The sequence below is a fragment of the Tachypleus tridentatus genome, chromosome 11 (assembly GCF_004210375.1).
Source record: "Tachypleus tridentatus isolate NWPU-2018 chromosome 11, ASM421037v1, whole genome shotgun sequence".
In the NCBI taxonomy this organism is placed as follows: Eukaryota; Metazoa; Arthropoda; class Merostomata; order Xiphosura; family Limulidae; genus Tachypleus; species Tachypleus tridentatus.
Window position 1 is genome coordinate 72,946,471 of NC_134835.1, and position 15,662 is coordinate 72,962,132.

At 29.7% G+C, this 15,662-nt stretch overlaps 1 protein-coding gene across 8 annotated transcripts in view; it reads left to right on the forward strand.

Annotated features, from left to right (window-relative positions):
• LOC143232453 (protein O-mannosyl-transferase Tmtc3-like) overlaps window positions 1-15,662 on the forward strand; it is a 145,875-nt gene that overhangs the window by 101,276 nt on the left and 28,937 nt on the right. For all 8 annotated transcript variants that reach the window (XM_076467922.1, XM_076467923.1, XM_076467924.1 and 5 more), the window contains 4 exons: window positions 9,789-9,925; window positions 11,911-11,992; window positions 12,393-12,492; window positions 13,381-13,496. In XM_076467922.1, coding sequence (XP_076324037.1) covers window positions 9,789-9,925; window positions 11,911-11,992; window positions 12,393-12,492; window positions 13,381-13,496 — 435 coding nt within the window. The remainder of the gene's footprint in view (window positions 1-9,788; window positions 9,926-11,910; window positions 11,993-12,392; window positions 12,493-13,380; window positions 13,497-15,662) is intronic.

Consider the following 15,662-nt stretch of genomic DNA (forward strand, 5'->3'; position numbering starts at 1 on the left):
AATTGTTATTCATAGTTTCCTTTACAATAACTGTGTAAAAGTTTTGCTGTTGAAAATGCAAAAGCAATTACTTGTATGCACACTATCATTTTAATAATTTTTTCTTTCATTTTTATATATTATAAATACAAGAATGTAATATGCAAATACTATGTCTCTTACAATATTAGTTTACCTTTAGTCAGGTAGTAATTTACATTTTTAATAAAGTTTTTTATGCTTTGTTGGGTATTCTATGTGAATAGCACATTTCTTACTGTAAACTATATTGTCATTCATGTATTTCAACATTTTTTCTCAGTAGTTGCTCTTCTCTTCACTGATGCCACCTACTAGTAGAGTGGTAAGTCTACGGACTTACAACGCTAAAATCAGGGGTTCAATTCCCCTCGGTGGGCTCAGCAGATAGCCCAATGTGGCTTTGCTATAAAAAACACATACACTCTTCACTGATCTTGTATATTAGTTTATGTTATAGTTATAGAACAACGGTTATGTTTCAAATAGCATGAATTGCAGTTGAAAGGACACATTTTTGCTTAATTTCACTTCTGAATTCAGTTAATTTTCAGTGTATATGTATGCTTAGTAAAGTATATGCAATTTATGTCATATGTATTGTTTACAAGAATACAAATATATAGCCCACAAATCTTTTACCCAAATTTTACAATTTATGTGCTTCATAAATGATACAACAAATAAATTAGAATGCACTGAGAGAGTTACACAGTGTGTTGTGTTTTTATTTGATGTCTAGGAATATATTATCTCTGATGAAACTTAGTTCAATGGATAGCAGCTGCCTGTTCTAGAAACATATGTGCAGAGGATGTTTCAAAAGGATTCTGTTTTTCATCTTAAACATTTCTTTAGTTTGATCTCAAGAATGTATGAATCAGTTATTCTACAGGTGTTGAGTCAGCTGCAGCCTTAGGATAGCACTGTGATGTACCATTACAGAGGATGCATCACACACTGCTTTTTTTTTTTTTTTAATTACATACAAACCTGTTCAAATTATCTTCTAGTAATGATGGAAAGATGCAAAATACCAGGGAGAGTATTGCTCAATGACTTATTCAGAAAAATGAACATCAGTCAGTTCATTTTTCTTATCACGTGTAATACCTTATAAAAAGTTCTGAAAGTTATTGTTTAGTTTGCGAGAAGTCAAGAATTACTGTTTCAGATACGTTATTCACCCTTCATGTTTGACTTATGAAAAACTAGAAGTGATTTACTGTTGGATGGTGACTTTGCTCTTCTTTTTCTTGTAACTAATTAAATGTTACAAGTTATTATCGATTCTAAGTGCAAATATTTTGTGCAAGTTGTGTGTGTGATTATTTTGTAATTTACGGAAACTTTTATGCCTTTCTCTCTCTTGTGCTAAAATGGTTGAAAGTATCACCACTCTAAACATGAAATTTTGTGTGCTTGGAATGTTTAATGAACTAAAAGTCTAAAAACTTTCATGCTTGAGATATAATTAAAGGTATAAATGCATAATATGCCAAAACATGTACAATAAGAAACATTAAGATTTTCTGTGTATGAGTTGTAAAATTGTATAAATTTACAAAGAGTAAAGATATAAGTGTATATTTGTATGTATGTAGTAGTCAACTTCCTTTTAAAATCTTTAATAAAGGGCCTTTTCATGTATTTTACAATGAGGGATCTACTAGCCCATCTCAGCTGTCCCATCTACTAATCTAAACTTCAGCTATCACATAAAAAAACGTAAAGATTAAAAAATAATAAAAATCTTTAAGCCAGCCTTTATCATTTGTACAGTTCCCAAGTTTTCTCTTAAACTCAGTTAAATTTATTGCATCAACAAAATTCAAAGGCAAGCACTTCCAGAGGCCAACTAAATTATCATAAAAATATAACTTAACTGAAGATGACTTTTATCTTACCAAAATTTATATTTGTCCCCTAGTCCTAGTATTCTTGCTATTTATTATGAAAAAAGATGATGCATCAACATTATCAGTTCCCTGTACAATCTTAAATACATCAATCAGATCCCTTCCAACTTTTTTTTTTCAATAGTAAACAATTTCAAAGATCTTAATCTTTCATCATAGAATAGCCCCTTCATCCAAACACTATTAAAGTAACCCTTTTCTGGTCCCTTTCCAACAATTTAATGTTCTTTTTATGGTAAAGAGCTCGTGACTGAACACAGTACTCCAAATATGGTCTAACCACTGACCCATACAAAGAAATCATAAGTTTTTAGACTTGTATTCAATATTTCTATAGATACAGCCTAAGATTCTTTTTGCCCAACCACTAACAACAGTGCACTGCTTGGATGACTTTAGAGACTAATCAACTATTACACTGAGATCTCTTTTCTGTTTTTCCTGATACTGTTAAGGTTATTCCCATCCAAATTATACTGTAATTCATATTATGATAACCCCTATGCATTATCTTACATGTATTATAATTAAAAACCATTTGCCTTGTATTTGCCCAACTGGCTAAATGATCTTAATCCTTTTGTAAATGGGCAGCAATCTATACACAGCCAGCAACACTCAATACATTAATATATCATCAGCAGATTTAAGTAATTTACTGACCATTCCTTCATTGTTGTCTTTGATATAAATAACAAAAAAAAGAAAAAAAGAGGCAAGGTTCCCAAGACTGAGTCCTAAGGTACCCCACTTCTGACAGTAATCCAGTTTAATTGAATACCAAATATATCAATCCCCTGCTTTCTTCCATCTAGTAACTTTACTACTCAGTTAGATTACTTATCCCCCACACTTAGAGATCACTTTTTAAAAGCCTTTTACGTGGTACCTAACAAAAACTTTCTGAAAATCCAGATACACCAAATCTACACCTGTAGCCTCATTTACAAAAGCAGTAACCTTTTCAAAATATGTCAAACGATTTTTAAGGCAAGATTTTCTTTTAATGAAACCATGTTGACTATTCTAAACTTGGTTAAATGGCTTTGTGTAGCATGTTTATTAGACTCTCCAAATGTTTTTCCTTAACTGATATAAGACTAATAGGCTTATAATTACTGGGACAATTTTTTTATCACCTACCCTGAAAAGAGGAGTGACATCAGCTAATTTTTGTCACATATTCAATCCATAATATCCTCTAAGATACTTGGGAAAATATTATCTAGCATCTGAAGTTAAATTCTATAAACATTCCTGGTTAAATATCTGTAGTTTCCTGATTAATAAATGTTCATTGCAGTTATAACTTCCAAGGTTTATAATATATTAATCCTAGAAAATCAACAATATGTATTGTCTCTAAGTGTGTTGATTCGTAAATGTTAGGTGAGGTTTTTGAAAAATCATTTGGCAACAATAGTGGCAATGATTTTTACACCTGAGAATTTTCTACAACTTGTGAGTAGGTGGGAATTTCACAATAACTATTTAACAGTATAAGCTATATAATAGTAAATCTGCAACACATAAAAGTTTAAGCTCCTCCTGAAATCCTGCTGCAATTTTCCACAGCTTATCTTTCTCTCATATATGTTGCTCCTACTGTAATTAAGATAGCTTTCAACTTCTCCAACCTATAAACTCTACATATAAGTTGCACATTTTCACAACCATTACTAATTTCCTTAAAAATACATACCAATCCAGATTTCTCAAATAAAACCCACTCATTTCATCCATCACATCTAACAAACTCTGAACACTTAATTGCAATACTAATCTTAACCCACTGTATTTGTGGCCTGGATTAAATACTCATTACTAAATGTATTGCCAACATTGTTGTTGTTAAGCCTAATGTATTAGAATCAAATATATTGGTTTTTATCTCTGTACTTTATTATTACCTTAAATTAATTAAGTTTACCTTTAATTTAAAAGCAATGATAAATAACTAATTTTTACATTTATTGATCTTTACATAAAACTACTACTAATAATAATACAGTGTATTTAGCCAGATTTATAACCTTCTTACAAACTGAATAAAAACTAATGAATCTAAATTAAAATCAGTTAAACAAAATTTTTGTTAAAACCTGCAGAGAAAATAACTTATGTATATCCATGTATTAGAAAATATTTTACATATTTTTAATTCTTTGTTAAAGGGTTTTTATGCATTTGTACTTATCTTTGTTAGTGGTTTATTATGCTCTTTCATGTTAAAGGGTGTTTGTTACTTGCATACTTACTTTTACTATCATTTATGGGTGTTTTCATATATTGTAATAATTATTGATGCACAGTATGAAGTTAGATTTGTTTGTATTTTTTTGGCCCCATAACCATTGCATTTGAGTTTGTTCTATCGTAAAAGTATAATTAATGCACCAGAATTGGGTTATTATTGTATTTGTCATTTTGTATTTTATGTCAGAAGTTAGGTTGGACTAAGGGTGTGGCTCAAAGGTAAGGAATGGCCAAGATATGATGTATTTGTAACTATTTGTAAACTTAGAAACTCAATATATTTTTATGTATATGTATTCAATTAACTTTTCAAATATTAGTGTAGGTTGTCTGTGTTTGATTTTCAACACAAACAAAATGTAGCAAGCTGCAAACTTACAGTAAATCCTGCCTTGAGGTAGTCTGTCATTGAAAATATTATTGTTTTTGTTTGAGGTCAATATATTGGTCATTAATTATTTTTTTTTCATGATATTTGTAATGCTGTACATGCAGATATCTATACAAATTCTCATTTCCTTTTTGATGATGAGTTGTGCATGTGATGTGACATTCTGGGAACTCCTGTCAAGTTTGAACCAGATTATCACTGCCAGCAACATTAGTACTTAATTAAGATCACCTTATGATTATAAAATTTACAAATTGCAATACAGAGTAGCAGACCAGTTTTAAACAAAACAGATGTTACTTGCATGTTTTTGTCAATAAGTGTTTTCTTTACTTCAAAATTAAGCAGTAGTGTCTCTCTTCTTTTAATTAAGTTTGATTTATCCTATAAACAGTAATAATAAAAAATGCTGAAGGATTAAATATACCATTAATAAATTAATATTTGTGAATGAATTTAGGTATATAATGGATTTAATAAGTTAGTTAGAATATTCTGTTAATAATGAAGCATATTAAATGTACATAATAACATCATTTTATTTTTGATGCATTATTATAGTTACCCATAATTTAAATTTTGTTTTGGTTGAATGACATTGTTTATTATGTTTACAGTAAATAGTTGGTTTTGAATGACAAACAATTTTCTCTATTTAAGTAATCTAACCATTTTTGTTTTTGTAACTTACAAACAGTTTAATCTCAAAAAGTGGTATAGCACACATTTTTTTCCCAGTTGTTTATTCTTCAGTTGCTTACTCAGGAAAGCTAATTAGCAGGTATCCCACAGCTAAGTAAGTTATTTTAATCTAGCTTGAAGAGTGAGATAGCAAGCAGTTTTACTCCAAAGTAAGTCACAGCAGTACTGATGCTTTGAGAATGTAGTATGGTAAACAGTTCATTGCAAACAAGTTTCTTCTTAGCTCTGTTTATTGAAGAAAGAGATATTTTATCTACAGATGAGGATATACATGATGAAACTTTGTAGAATGGATGACAACTGTCTGTTGTGAAGACACAATTGTAGAAGATGACGTTTTGAAATACTTCTGCCTTTCATCTTCAGGTCAGTGTGTGGAGGTGTTGTTGGTCTTTTATAGTGTTCTGGTGGATTGTGGAGAATATGTTCTGATTGATTGGATTACTGCTGTTTCTGCTTGGAGGGGATATTTCCTGTAGATTCAACCAATGGCAGCCACAAGTTACTCACCTATAATCTGGAATCTCTGTTTAGTGAAAGTTTAAGAGTGTTAACATAAAATGGTTTGTTAATTATTCTTGTCTTCCAGAATTTGTCTGTGTCGATGATTCTAGTTTTCTCCCAGTTTATTCTGTGTCAAGTTGACATGATGTGCTCTGCAATGGCTGAATTTTATGTTTTCATGAGTCTTGTACTATCTTTGTTCTTTTATTCTTGTCACGAGTTTTCTTCCCATTTCTCCAATGTATGTATCATTGGAGGAACACAGAATTTCATAGATGACGTTTTTGAGATTCTCTTTGGTAGGTCGCTGTTTGTTTTTTACCAGAATTAACCTTAAAGTACTGTAGAATTTCCACTGGACTTCTATGTTTGAGTTTTTTACTGAGACGTTGTAGGTGTGGTAGTGGTGGTGACTTTCTGATCATTTCTTTCTGTCATGGTCTTCTTTGAGGAGTTTTTGATGAAGGAGGAGGCAAACAGAAAAAACAACAACAGCGACCTACCAAAGAGAATCTCAAAAATGTCATCTATGAAATCCTCTGTTCCTACAATAAAACATGCATTTGAAAAACGGTAAGAAGACTCGCGACATGAAGATAGTACAAGACTCATGAAAACACAAAATTCAGCCATTGCAGAGCACATCATGTCAACTGAACACAGAATAAACTGGGAGAAAACTAGAATCATCGACACAGACAAATTCTGGAAGATGAATAATTAACGAACCATTTTATGTTAACACTCTTAAACTTTTGCAAAACGGAGATTCCAGATTATAGGTGAGTAACCTGCAGCTGCCATTGGTTGAACCTACAGGAAATATCTCCTTCAATCTGAAACAGTGATAATCTAACCAATCATAACATACTGTCCACAATCCACCAGGACACTATGAAAGACCAACAACACCTACATGCACACTGACCTGAAGAAAAAAGACAGAAGACTTTCAAAACATCGCCCTCTACACTTGTCTCCACAACAGGCAGTTGCCATTCATTCTACAAAGTTTCATCTGCCTAAACAATCTATCAAAGAATAGGATATACATGTCTTAACAGGTTACTCAAAATATGTCATTCAAGATGTTAGCATATTAATCTATGAAATTATTTAAAAACAAAACAAAAACATACTTCAGCATCTAAAGAGTCTTAGCATAAAATATCACCTTATTTTTGATATTGAAGTTTTGAGTTCTCATAATCCAAGCTTGTTCAGTAATTTTGTTACCAAGCTAAATTTTGTGTTTACTGAGTACAAGACAAGCTTTAGGTATCTGAATTTATGTCAGGGATAAGAAATACCCTTTTTGAAAATTTCACTTTAATGAAAAATTATGTTTAAGATGTATCTTTTTCCTTGCAACTGAAATGTCTTTAACAAATTTTTGTAGAGGAAATTGCCTTTATAGTTAAGTTTTTGTTTTGGTATATTAAAAGCAGAACTTTTTATTAATGTGTCCACCAGGTAAGAACATATAACACCTAGCTTGTTTAACAATTGATATGCCATTTTGTATTGTCAGAAATGAACCTAAAAGGGTTAAAACAGAAAAGGGGGTGGGATGTTTTAGTTAAGGATTGAAATTAACAAAATATAATTTAATAGCTAAAACAAGCTTTCAGGCTTACTTCATTAAAATGATTGTCAGATTATCAGATTCACTTTATGGAATTAGTTAACAAATTTTCCACACTAGACTTGTTCTCAACTTTGTTAAACTAAATTGATTCTCTATCTTATTACAATTGATTATGAAAATTGTTAAATGCAAATGATATTTGAACATGCTACAGTAAATTGATTTTTGTTTATCACATTTAATAATTTAAGTTTTCACTTGTTGTAAAGTTTTATAACCTAAGCTAGTGCATTACTCTACTGATCTGCTTCTCAGTTTCGTGATATTAATGCCAAGTTTACTACTTAAAATAGAAAGTCAGATTTTCTGCACCCAAATAGTTAAAGGTTTGCTACAGTAAATGGTTTATTGCACTTATTGCACTAAAAAGTTTGTTTAGGTTTCCTAAACTAATGGATTATCAAGTTTATAATACTAAATCAATTGTGAAGTTTACTATAGTATGTGGTTTGTGTTTACTTTATTAACTTACCAAGTTTACTGCACTAAGTTGGCTACCAAGATAGCAACACTAAATATGTTGTCAGGATTACAATAGGAAATGTTTTGTCAGATAAACTGTACAAACATTTACCAGATTCACTATGCAATTGTTTTTCAGGTTTTCACATTAAACTGGACAAAAAGATGTTTATAAAAAAGAGTAATTTGGTCAAGTCAGGTGTACAGATCGTGTTCTACCTGCAACAGGATACATCCTATTCTGTTCTGTTTTTATCCTGCTGTTTTTCTTGCTGTTTGATAATTACTTCTATTGCTTCAATACAAAGGAACTTGCGGCAATACCAAACTATTGTTATTTAAATATCATAACTGAATTTTTAGGCTTGAAAATTATAATGAAAGATGTGTATATATATTTATATTCTACTTCCATTATTAGGAGAACCTGATACAAGTGTATTTTAATACAGTTATACTGCTTAATAACAGTTTCCATTATGCCTTAAGAAATGCTTGTTATAAACCTGGACTTTGATGCATCATTTTCTGAAATCTGTTGTAGGATTAAGAATACAAAAATAGTTTAATAGCCAATGGCATGCATGTTATCCATTCAAAGTTATTGTTTATAATATCATTCAACAAAGGTATTACACACAAAGAGTGATAGTAAAATTCCAATAATTGATATTATCAAGCCATAGTGAAGATAAGATATTTTAATATATAAAAATGCTTTTAATTGAATCATCATTTAATAAAGAGAGTATTTGACATATTTTATTTTTACATCTTTAATGTTTTTCTATTGTTTTAGCATTATTACTGTTCACTTGATAAATAAGCAGAGGGTTTGACATTATACATCTCACTACTTTAATACTTTTTGCAGTATTAACTTCTTTGGTATTTAGTAAATGAACAAAGAAAACATATGATGTCATTCAGGTTCCATTTTTAATTATTTATGTAATATTATTTAATTCTGCCAACAATAATATGATGTTTAATTGGCAATCTAATTTTATATTTTTACAAAAGGAATATTTCTGGCAAGAGTTTGTTTAATTAACCTGTACATCTAGGAAATATACTATGGGAGATTTTATGGTAAAAAAATGCATATAAAAACTATGAGTAGTTGAGCAGTGTGTATATGTTCTAAATATAAAACTGTACTGGAAAACTTGTACAACATTTCTTTGTGATATTAAGACCCCTGGTCACAAAAAAATAACTCAAAGTTAGGAAAAAACATTTGAACCAAAAAACAGATTGGAGGCACCTGACTACATAATCCAATAATATAATCTAAAAAAAGCTGCTTCTTCTGATTGAAAAGATACACTCATAAATGAAATATGTAAAATGTCGTGCCAGAAACATAAACAAAGAAAGAAAGGAACTGCTTTGCCTGTGGCATTGGTAGATGCTGCTTACCATTGGATTCACGCTTGAATAAAGCAAATCATATTAATTGGAGTGAACACATGATGCTGAAACTGGAGAAAGAAGAGTAATGAAAAGGAGAAATGCCTTGAGAGGTCAAAGTTGAATTAAATTGGAAGAAAGCAAGGTGTATGGTATTGATTCTGGAGAATTTGGAAATGCTGAAGCCTCTAAAACAATTACTGATATATACAGCTGTATCTTTGGTCATACTTCATGGATTTCAAATCTGAAAACAAATTCTGAATAGTAGGGTCAAATAGTTTTTTTCAACCAACACTACTTTGTGTGAGATGATATTTCATAATTTGGCACAATGCCTAGAGGGATCAGTTTTTCAAGACGAGGGGGTTAGAACAATATTGAAAATAAGGCCAAATTGTATATTTTACTCGAATAGGTTGAATAGATTCTTATATATACGTTATTAAGACATTTTTTTTTTCTTGATATATAGGAACACAGTCACAAGTCGTACAGACCTTTGTGTGTTTTAACATTTAGACTTAACTACATGTTAAGTGAATTAGAACCCATGAGTTACCACTTATTGAACATCATCCTTCATGTTATTGTCTGTCTACAGTTTTTTGGGTAAGTTAATGTTATGTTTAATTTTGAAATAAGAAAGTTCAATCATTTATGAACAATACATTTTTTGTATGGCAACTAACAGCTACAAATTACACAAATAACTTGCTAACATAACATAATGCTTGGGGACAACAAGGGATGTCTTGGACCATCTAGGTCATTCCAACATTTCACTAAAACTGTAAAAAACAAACAAACACCCAAAGCCTTCACTGCCTTCACAACATCCTGAGGTAACATGCTCCAATGACCAAACACCTTGTTAAAAAAAACTGAAATTGTCTGCTCTGCCAATATTTATATATTTGTTCCCTATTCCTACCATTTTCACTACTAAGTATGAAAATCGATGATGCACCAACACTATCAATTTTCTTTATAGTCTTAAACACCTCAATCAGATCTCCTCTAACTCTTCTTTTTCAAAAGAGAACAATATCAGGGTTCTTAACTTTTCCTCGTATGACAACACCATCATCTGAGGCCATTCTTGTAGCCTTCCTCTGAACTCCTTTAAACAATTCAATGTCCTTCCTGAGGTAAGGAGCACAAGACTAAATACAGTACTCTTAAGTGTGACCTGTACAGTGAAATTATAACTTCTCTAGACCTGTATTCATCCATAGATACAATCTAAAATTCTATTTACCCTACTAATAGCAACAGCACACTGCTTGGATGGCTTAAGAGACTGATCAATTACTGCACTAAGATCGTTTTCTTTCATGACACTGTTAAATTTATTCACATTCAAATTACAACTAAAATTATGATAACCCACATTATCTTGCATGTATTTATAATAAAATCCCATGTGCCATTTATTCACCCAACTTATTAATTATCTAAATCCTTTTGTAAAGGTGCAACATGTTGTGTTCATCACCATTTTTTATTGAAATAAATGTATACATATGTTTTTTTTCATGGATTTATAGTCTATATTTCTGTAACTATCCTTTTCAGTAATACAGCCCTAAGAAAACTGTACCTTTACTGCACTATCTATAAAATTCTGTGAAATAAAGAAAATAAAAAATAAAAATTGAAATGCATGTGCACAATCATACTAACAAGTTTATCAAAATTTATAGTAAAATATGCTTATTATTGTCATCTGAAACTTGTATATTATTTAACACATGAAATGTTTATGATTTAAAATCTTTTTGGATAATACATAAGCTGTATTGCTATGCTAAATCTTTCTTCAAACTATAAAGCTTCTCTTCCTGCAAATAAATACATTTGTCACTAGAAATAGTGTGATTGCAATACTTATCTATAAAAACTAAATTTGCTGCATCTGCATTTGATTGAATCTTTCTTGTTTCTAGTGTTGTTGTTGTTTTTATAATTCACTGCAAAAGATCTAAATATACAATTTTAAAGATACTTCCAGCATTAAAAATGTTATTTCCTAATTTGGATTTCCATAAAAAAAAATAAAGAAAAACCCTCATCGATTACTTTACAAAGATTCTGTCTTTTTTGTGTTTTTATTTGCATTTCTGTACTGACTGTAATACTGTCATTGTGTGTAAAACTTAGTGGTTCTTTATTGACTGGTAAGAGTAAGAATGTTTGACTTAAAGCTTGTAACAGCTGATGTAATGTTTAAGTGTAAAAAAGAAGTAACTCACATTGATGCAACTATTAAATATTTTGAAAACAAGTAATAAGTAAAGATAAATGTAATTGCATAAAATACTTTAAAAATTACCATTAGTTTAAACTTGAAGTTACACTATACAGAGTTAAAGAAGATTGTAGAAGAAGAAAAAAATAATTGACTTTATTTCTTGTGATAAAATATGTTGAGATACATTCAATTAAAAAGAAACTTTTCAGAGTTAAAATCTTAGTGTTCAGATTTCTTTAAAGGATATGGAAGTCACTGCAATCTATTGTGGAAAAATTGTATAAAGTTAAGAGTTTAGTTGATCAAGTTATTATTTCTTCATGTGTGTGTTGATGTTTTGTAGGGTTACACAGCTTTTCTTACCAGAGTGTGCTTGTTTTGTTGCTGCAATCCTTTTTGCCATTCATCCTGTCCACACTGAAGCAGTAAGTTTACAGATATATATATATGGCCTGAGGAAGTAGTATTATGTATAGTTCCGAGTAAATGAAACACTTAAACCCTTTAAACTGGCATACATTTATTAACAATATTCCATAAGTTATTTATAAAATTAGTATAAGCATGCACAAGAACTTTTGAACAAATGATAACTTTTATTCTGTATTTTTGTTTGCTTCAATCTAGGAATTTATAAGAAGTAACATTAGAAAGAACTTTTACAATAGAAGTGACTGTTTGATTTAGACTAATAAAACAAAATGTCACATAGTACATTTTTTATTGACATTTTTGTAGTTAATTGGAAGACTATATTAGCTGTACAGTCTTCACCTGTATTTGTTTAAACATCAATAAATAGATAGCTTTCTGTTATTTCTGAAGGTAACGGGAGTAGTAGGAAGAGCTGAGATTCTGTCTTCAGTCTTGTTTCTTCTTGCCTTTTCCTCCTATTCTAAAGCCACAAGAAGGCCACACCATACAGGTATACTTTAGGTGGTAGCAGTACATTACTTGTCCAAGATAGATGAAATCAGATTAAAAGTTGCATAATAAAACATGATTTTAAACCTTTGTTACTAATGTTTGTTTTCTATTATTAGGGATGAGCTCTTAATATAAAAACTACTACATGGTTTTATGCTTCATTTTGATAGATTTTGGATGAAGAATTGATCCAGAAACATCATTAAACTACTCATTTTAAAGTAAATGAAGTTTAGTGTAACTACCAAACTGCTTTAAAAATGGCTACAATACTGCTATTATGAGCATAAAGTGTACATTGTTCACAGAACATCCAAATTTTGAGTAGATATAAGTTTGGACTTCTAGATGGTTATTTACTAGCAGTTGTATGTAGCTATATAATTTAAAGCACTTACTGATATAAGAATTGGATTTTTGAAACATTTTTAAAATATGATGAATCAATATACATTAGTTTGAGAAATTCAGAAAACTTCAAGTGAATTATGATTTTATGAACAGTACTTTCAAAAGTGAAAGATAGTGATTGTTGCTGTATGTTTTGTTATAAAGTTTGAAAACCTTACCTCATCATTTATTTGCTTAACTACATGTTCCAGTGTTACTTAGCCACTGAAAAATACTCTTGAAAACTGATGTAATAGTAAAATATTGATATTTTTTCCATCTTCTCTCTTTGGTTCATAAAATCTTTAATTTTTTCAGTTGCTTTTGTAGTTTTGTTTTTGTACACTGTGAATGTACATGGCAACTTAAATTTTTGTTTTGCTTGTGTTTGACTGTTAGAACTTATTAGGTCATAATACTCTTCATGTAAGTGCAAGTGCATATTACTTATATATCGTCCTACAAGTGTTACAATTATGCTCTTTCATATTTACAGAATGGTTACCTCTACTCCATTGTGTAATATTTGTGACAGCAGCTACACTTTGTAAAGAACAAGGAATCACAGTTGTGGGACTCTGCTGCATATATGAAGTGTTTGTTGTACAGAAGGTGAGATACTAAGTAAAAATTAACCATTAGAGCAATTAACTGCAATGTAAGCTTTGTTATTGCCTTTTTCTTTAAAGACCAGGAAGAACAAATGTTTATTTTGTTATTTTCTAAAAGAAAATTTTGTGGAAGCTAATTAATATATAATAAACTTTCAACTTGGTAAATTGGTTTAAAATACTTTAAAAATTATTTAAAAAACTAAACAAGCAGTTACCATACCATTATGATTTTTCAGGCTTTATAGAGATTATACAAATAACAAAGCAGTTATAGATGTTTGGAAATATTCAGAAATGAAATTTGGAAAGTAGTATCCAGAGTGTGTGTGTGTGTGTGTGTGTGTGTGTGAACAGCTAGCTTAGACTCTGTAAAGGATCTAACTTATGAAACTTAAGGTGTGAGTATTCATATTTATAGTTAAAGAAAAAGATACTTATTATAAAAAACTAAAATGTTATGTATTATTCCCATATTAATTGTATAGATACTCAAAAATTTGTTTCTCAAATAAGCAGAATATAGCTTGATATGTAAGTTATAATGTTTAGTAAAAATATTTTTATTTATTAAAAATATTGTAAGTAAATTTGAAGAGAATGTTACACATTTGAAACTATTGCAATTTTATTTTTATTTGGTTACATTAATAATTAAAAACAGAATTCAAGAAGTCTCAAACCAGTTAAATTTTCTACAAATATCATGGTATAATTCCCTGAAACTTGTTCTTGAACTTATCTTGAGTAATTTTCATTCCTTATTGGGTGCTATAAGTAAGATAACAGTAACCTTTTTTCATATATGGAATGAATAAAACTGTATTTCATGAATGTTCAGTCATTATGTTGTTTAAATAAAAATAATGATAAAGTACTTCTTGTTTACCAGTGATGGCAGATATAGAGAAAATATATTGAAATAATCTAATGAAAATTAATGAATATGTGACAAGGCACCTCATGGGAGAACAGTTATCTTAAAATTAAACCAAAGTATATGCCTTTTATGCAGTTTATCATTCTTTGTTAGTATAAAACCAGTTTTTGTGATGGGTGTGTGCATTCTAAAACTTGCATGTATGAAATGCTATTTCACTGATTTCTAGGGACTGCTCTTTATTAGACAAAAAGAAAATTCTTTGAGATAGCAATAATGATTCCTGCAATCTAACTATAAAATGCTGAACAGTATGAGATTCATGACTGTTCTTTATTTTTAGATAAAACTTAGTAAAGTTATGTACAGGTGTTGTAAAAATAAAGCAGATAATCAATGATAATTTTTTATATCTTGTACTCATACTTTATCTTTTATACAATTTATTTTCATAAAGGTATAAAGATTCCAAAAATAAAGCAAAAACCAGTGTTAACTCTGTTAATGAAAATTTATTTTAACTTGCAGAAGTTATACATCAATTAATGTAAAATTTGTTTTTTGTTTATTATTTCATGCTTAATATTATGTTATATTTCGTTTTGTATTTATTTATTTCTCTCCTATACATTATTGTGACTGCAGTCTTTATTAAAACATATATATATGTCTTATTTTTTTAATGAAAGTACATACATTTATCTTAGTAATAACATCAACTGAGATAGTAGCATTCTGTTTAGTTTTACTGAGCTTTGAACAGATTATGAACACCAAATGTTTAGTTATTAATTTAGATCTTCTAATCTGTTTATGTCACTGTAATGATGCCCTGTTGAATAGATATTACATTAATGTTTCATTAACTTACATGTGTATTTAACAACCTTGAGGAAATCAACACTTTTAATCAAGTACAGTCCTAGTATTGGATATGCTGATAGATGTCATATTTTACACACACTTGTAGTCAGTCACAAGTATACATTTTATGTTTTGATAAACTGCTAAATAAGTTTTTGTATAGTTTTTTTTTTATTTATTCCACCCCATTACTTTGCATCTTGTTTAAATGTTTAAACACGCTGTACCAGTTACACACTTCTGTCATCAATTCAAACAAATAACCCAAAAATTTGAGATCTCTTTTTAAAAGTAGCAGTTTTTATCACTGGCAAAAGGTGTGGAAGTAAAAGTGTATTAATAAAGAACCACTACAGTACACTGGAATTTTCCTGATTTTCTGTTATTAAAAAACAAACAAAAAACTACTGTCACTGAATACTA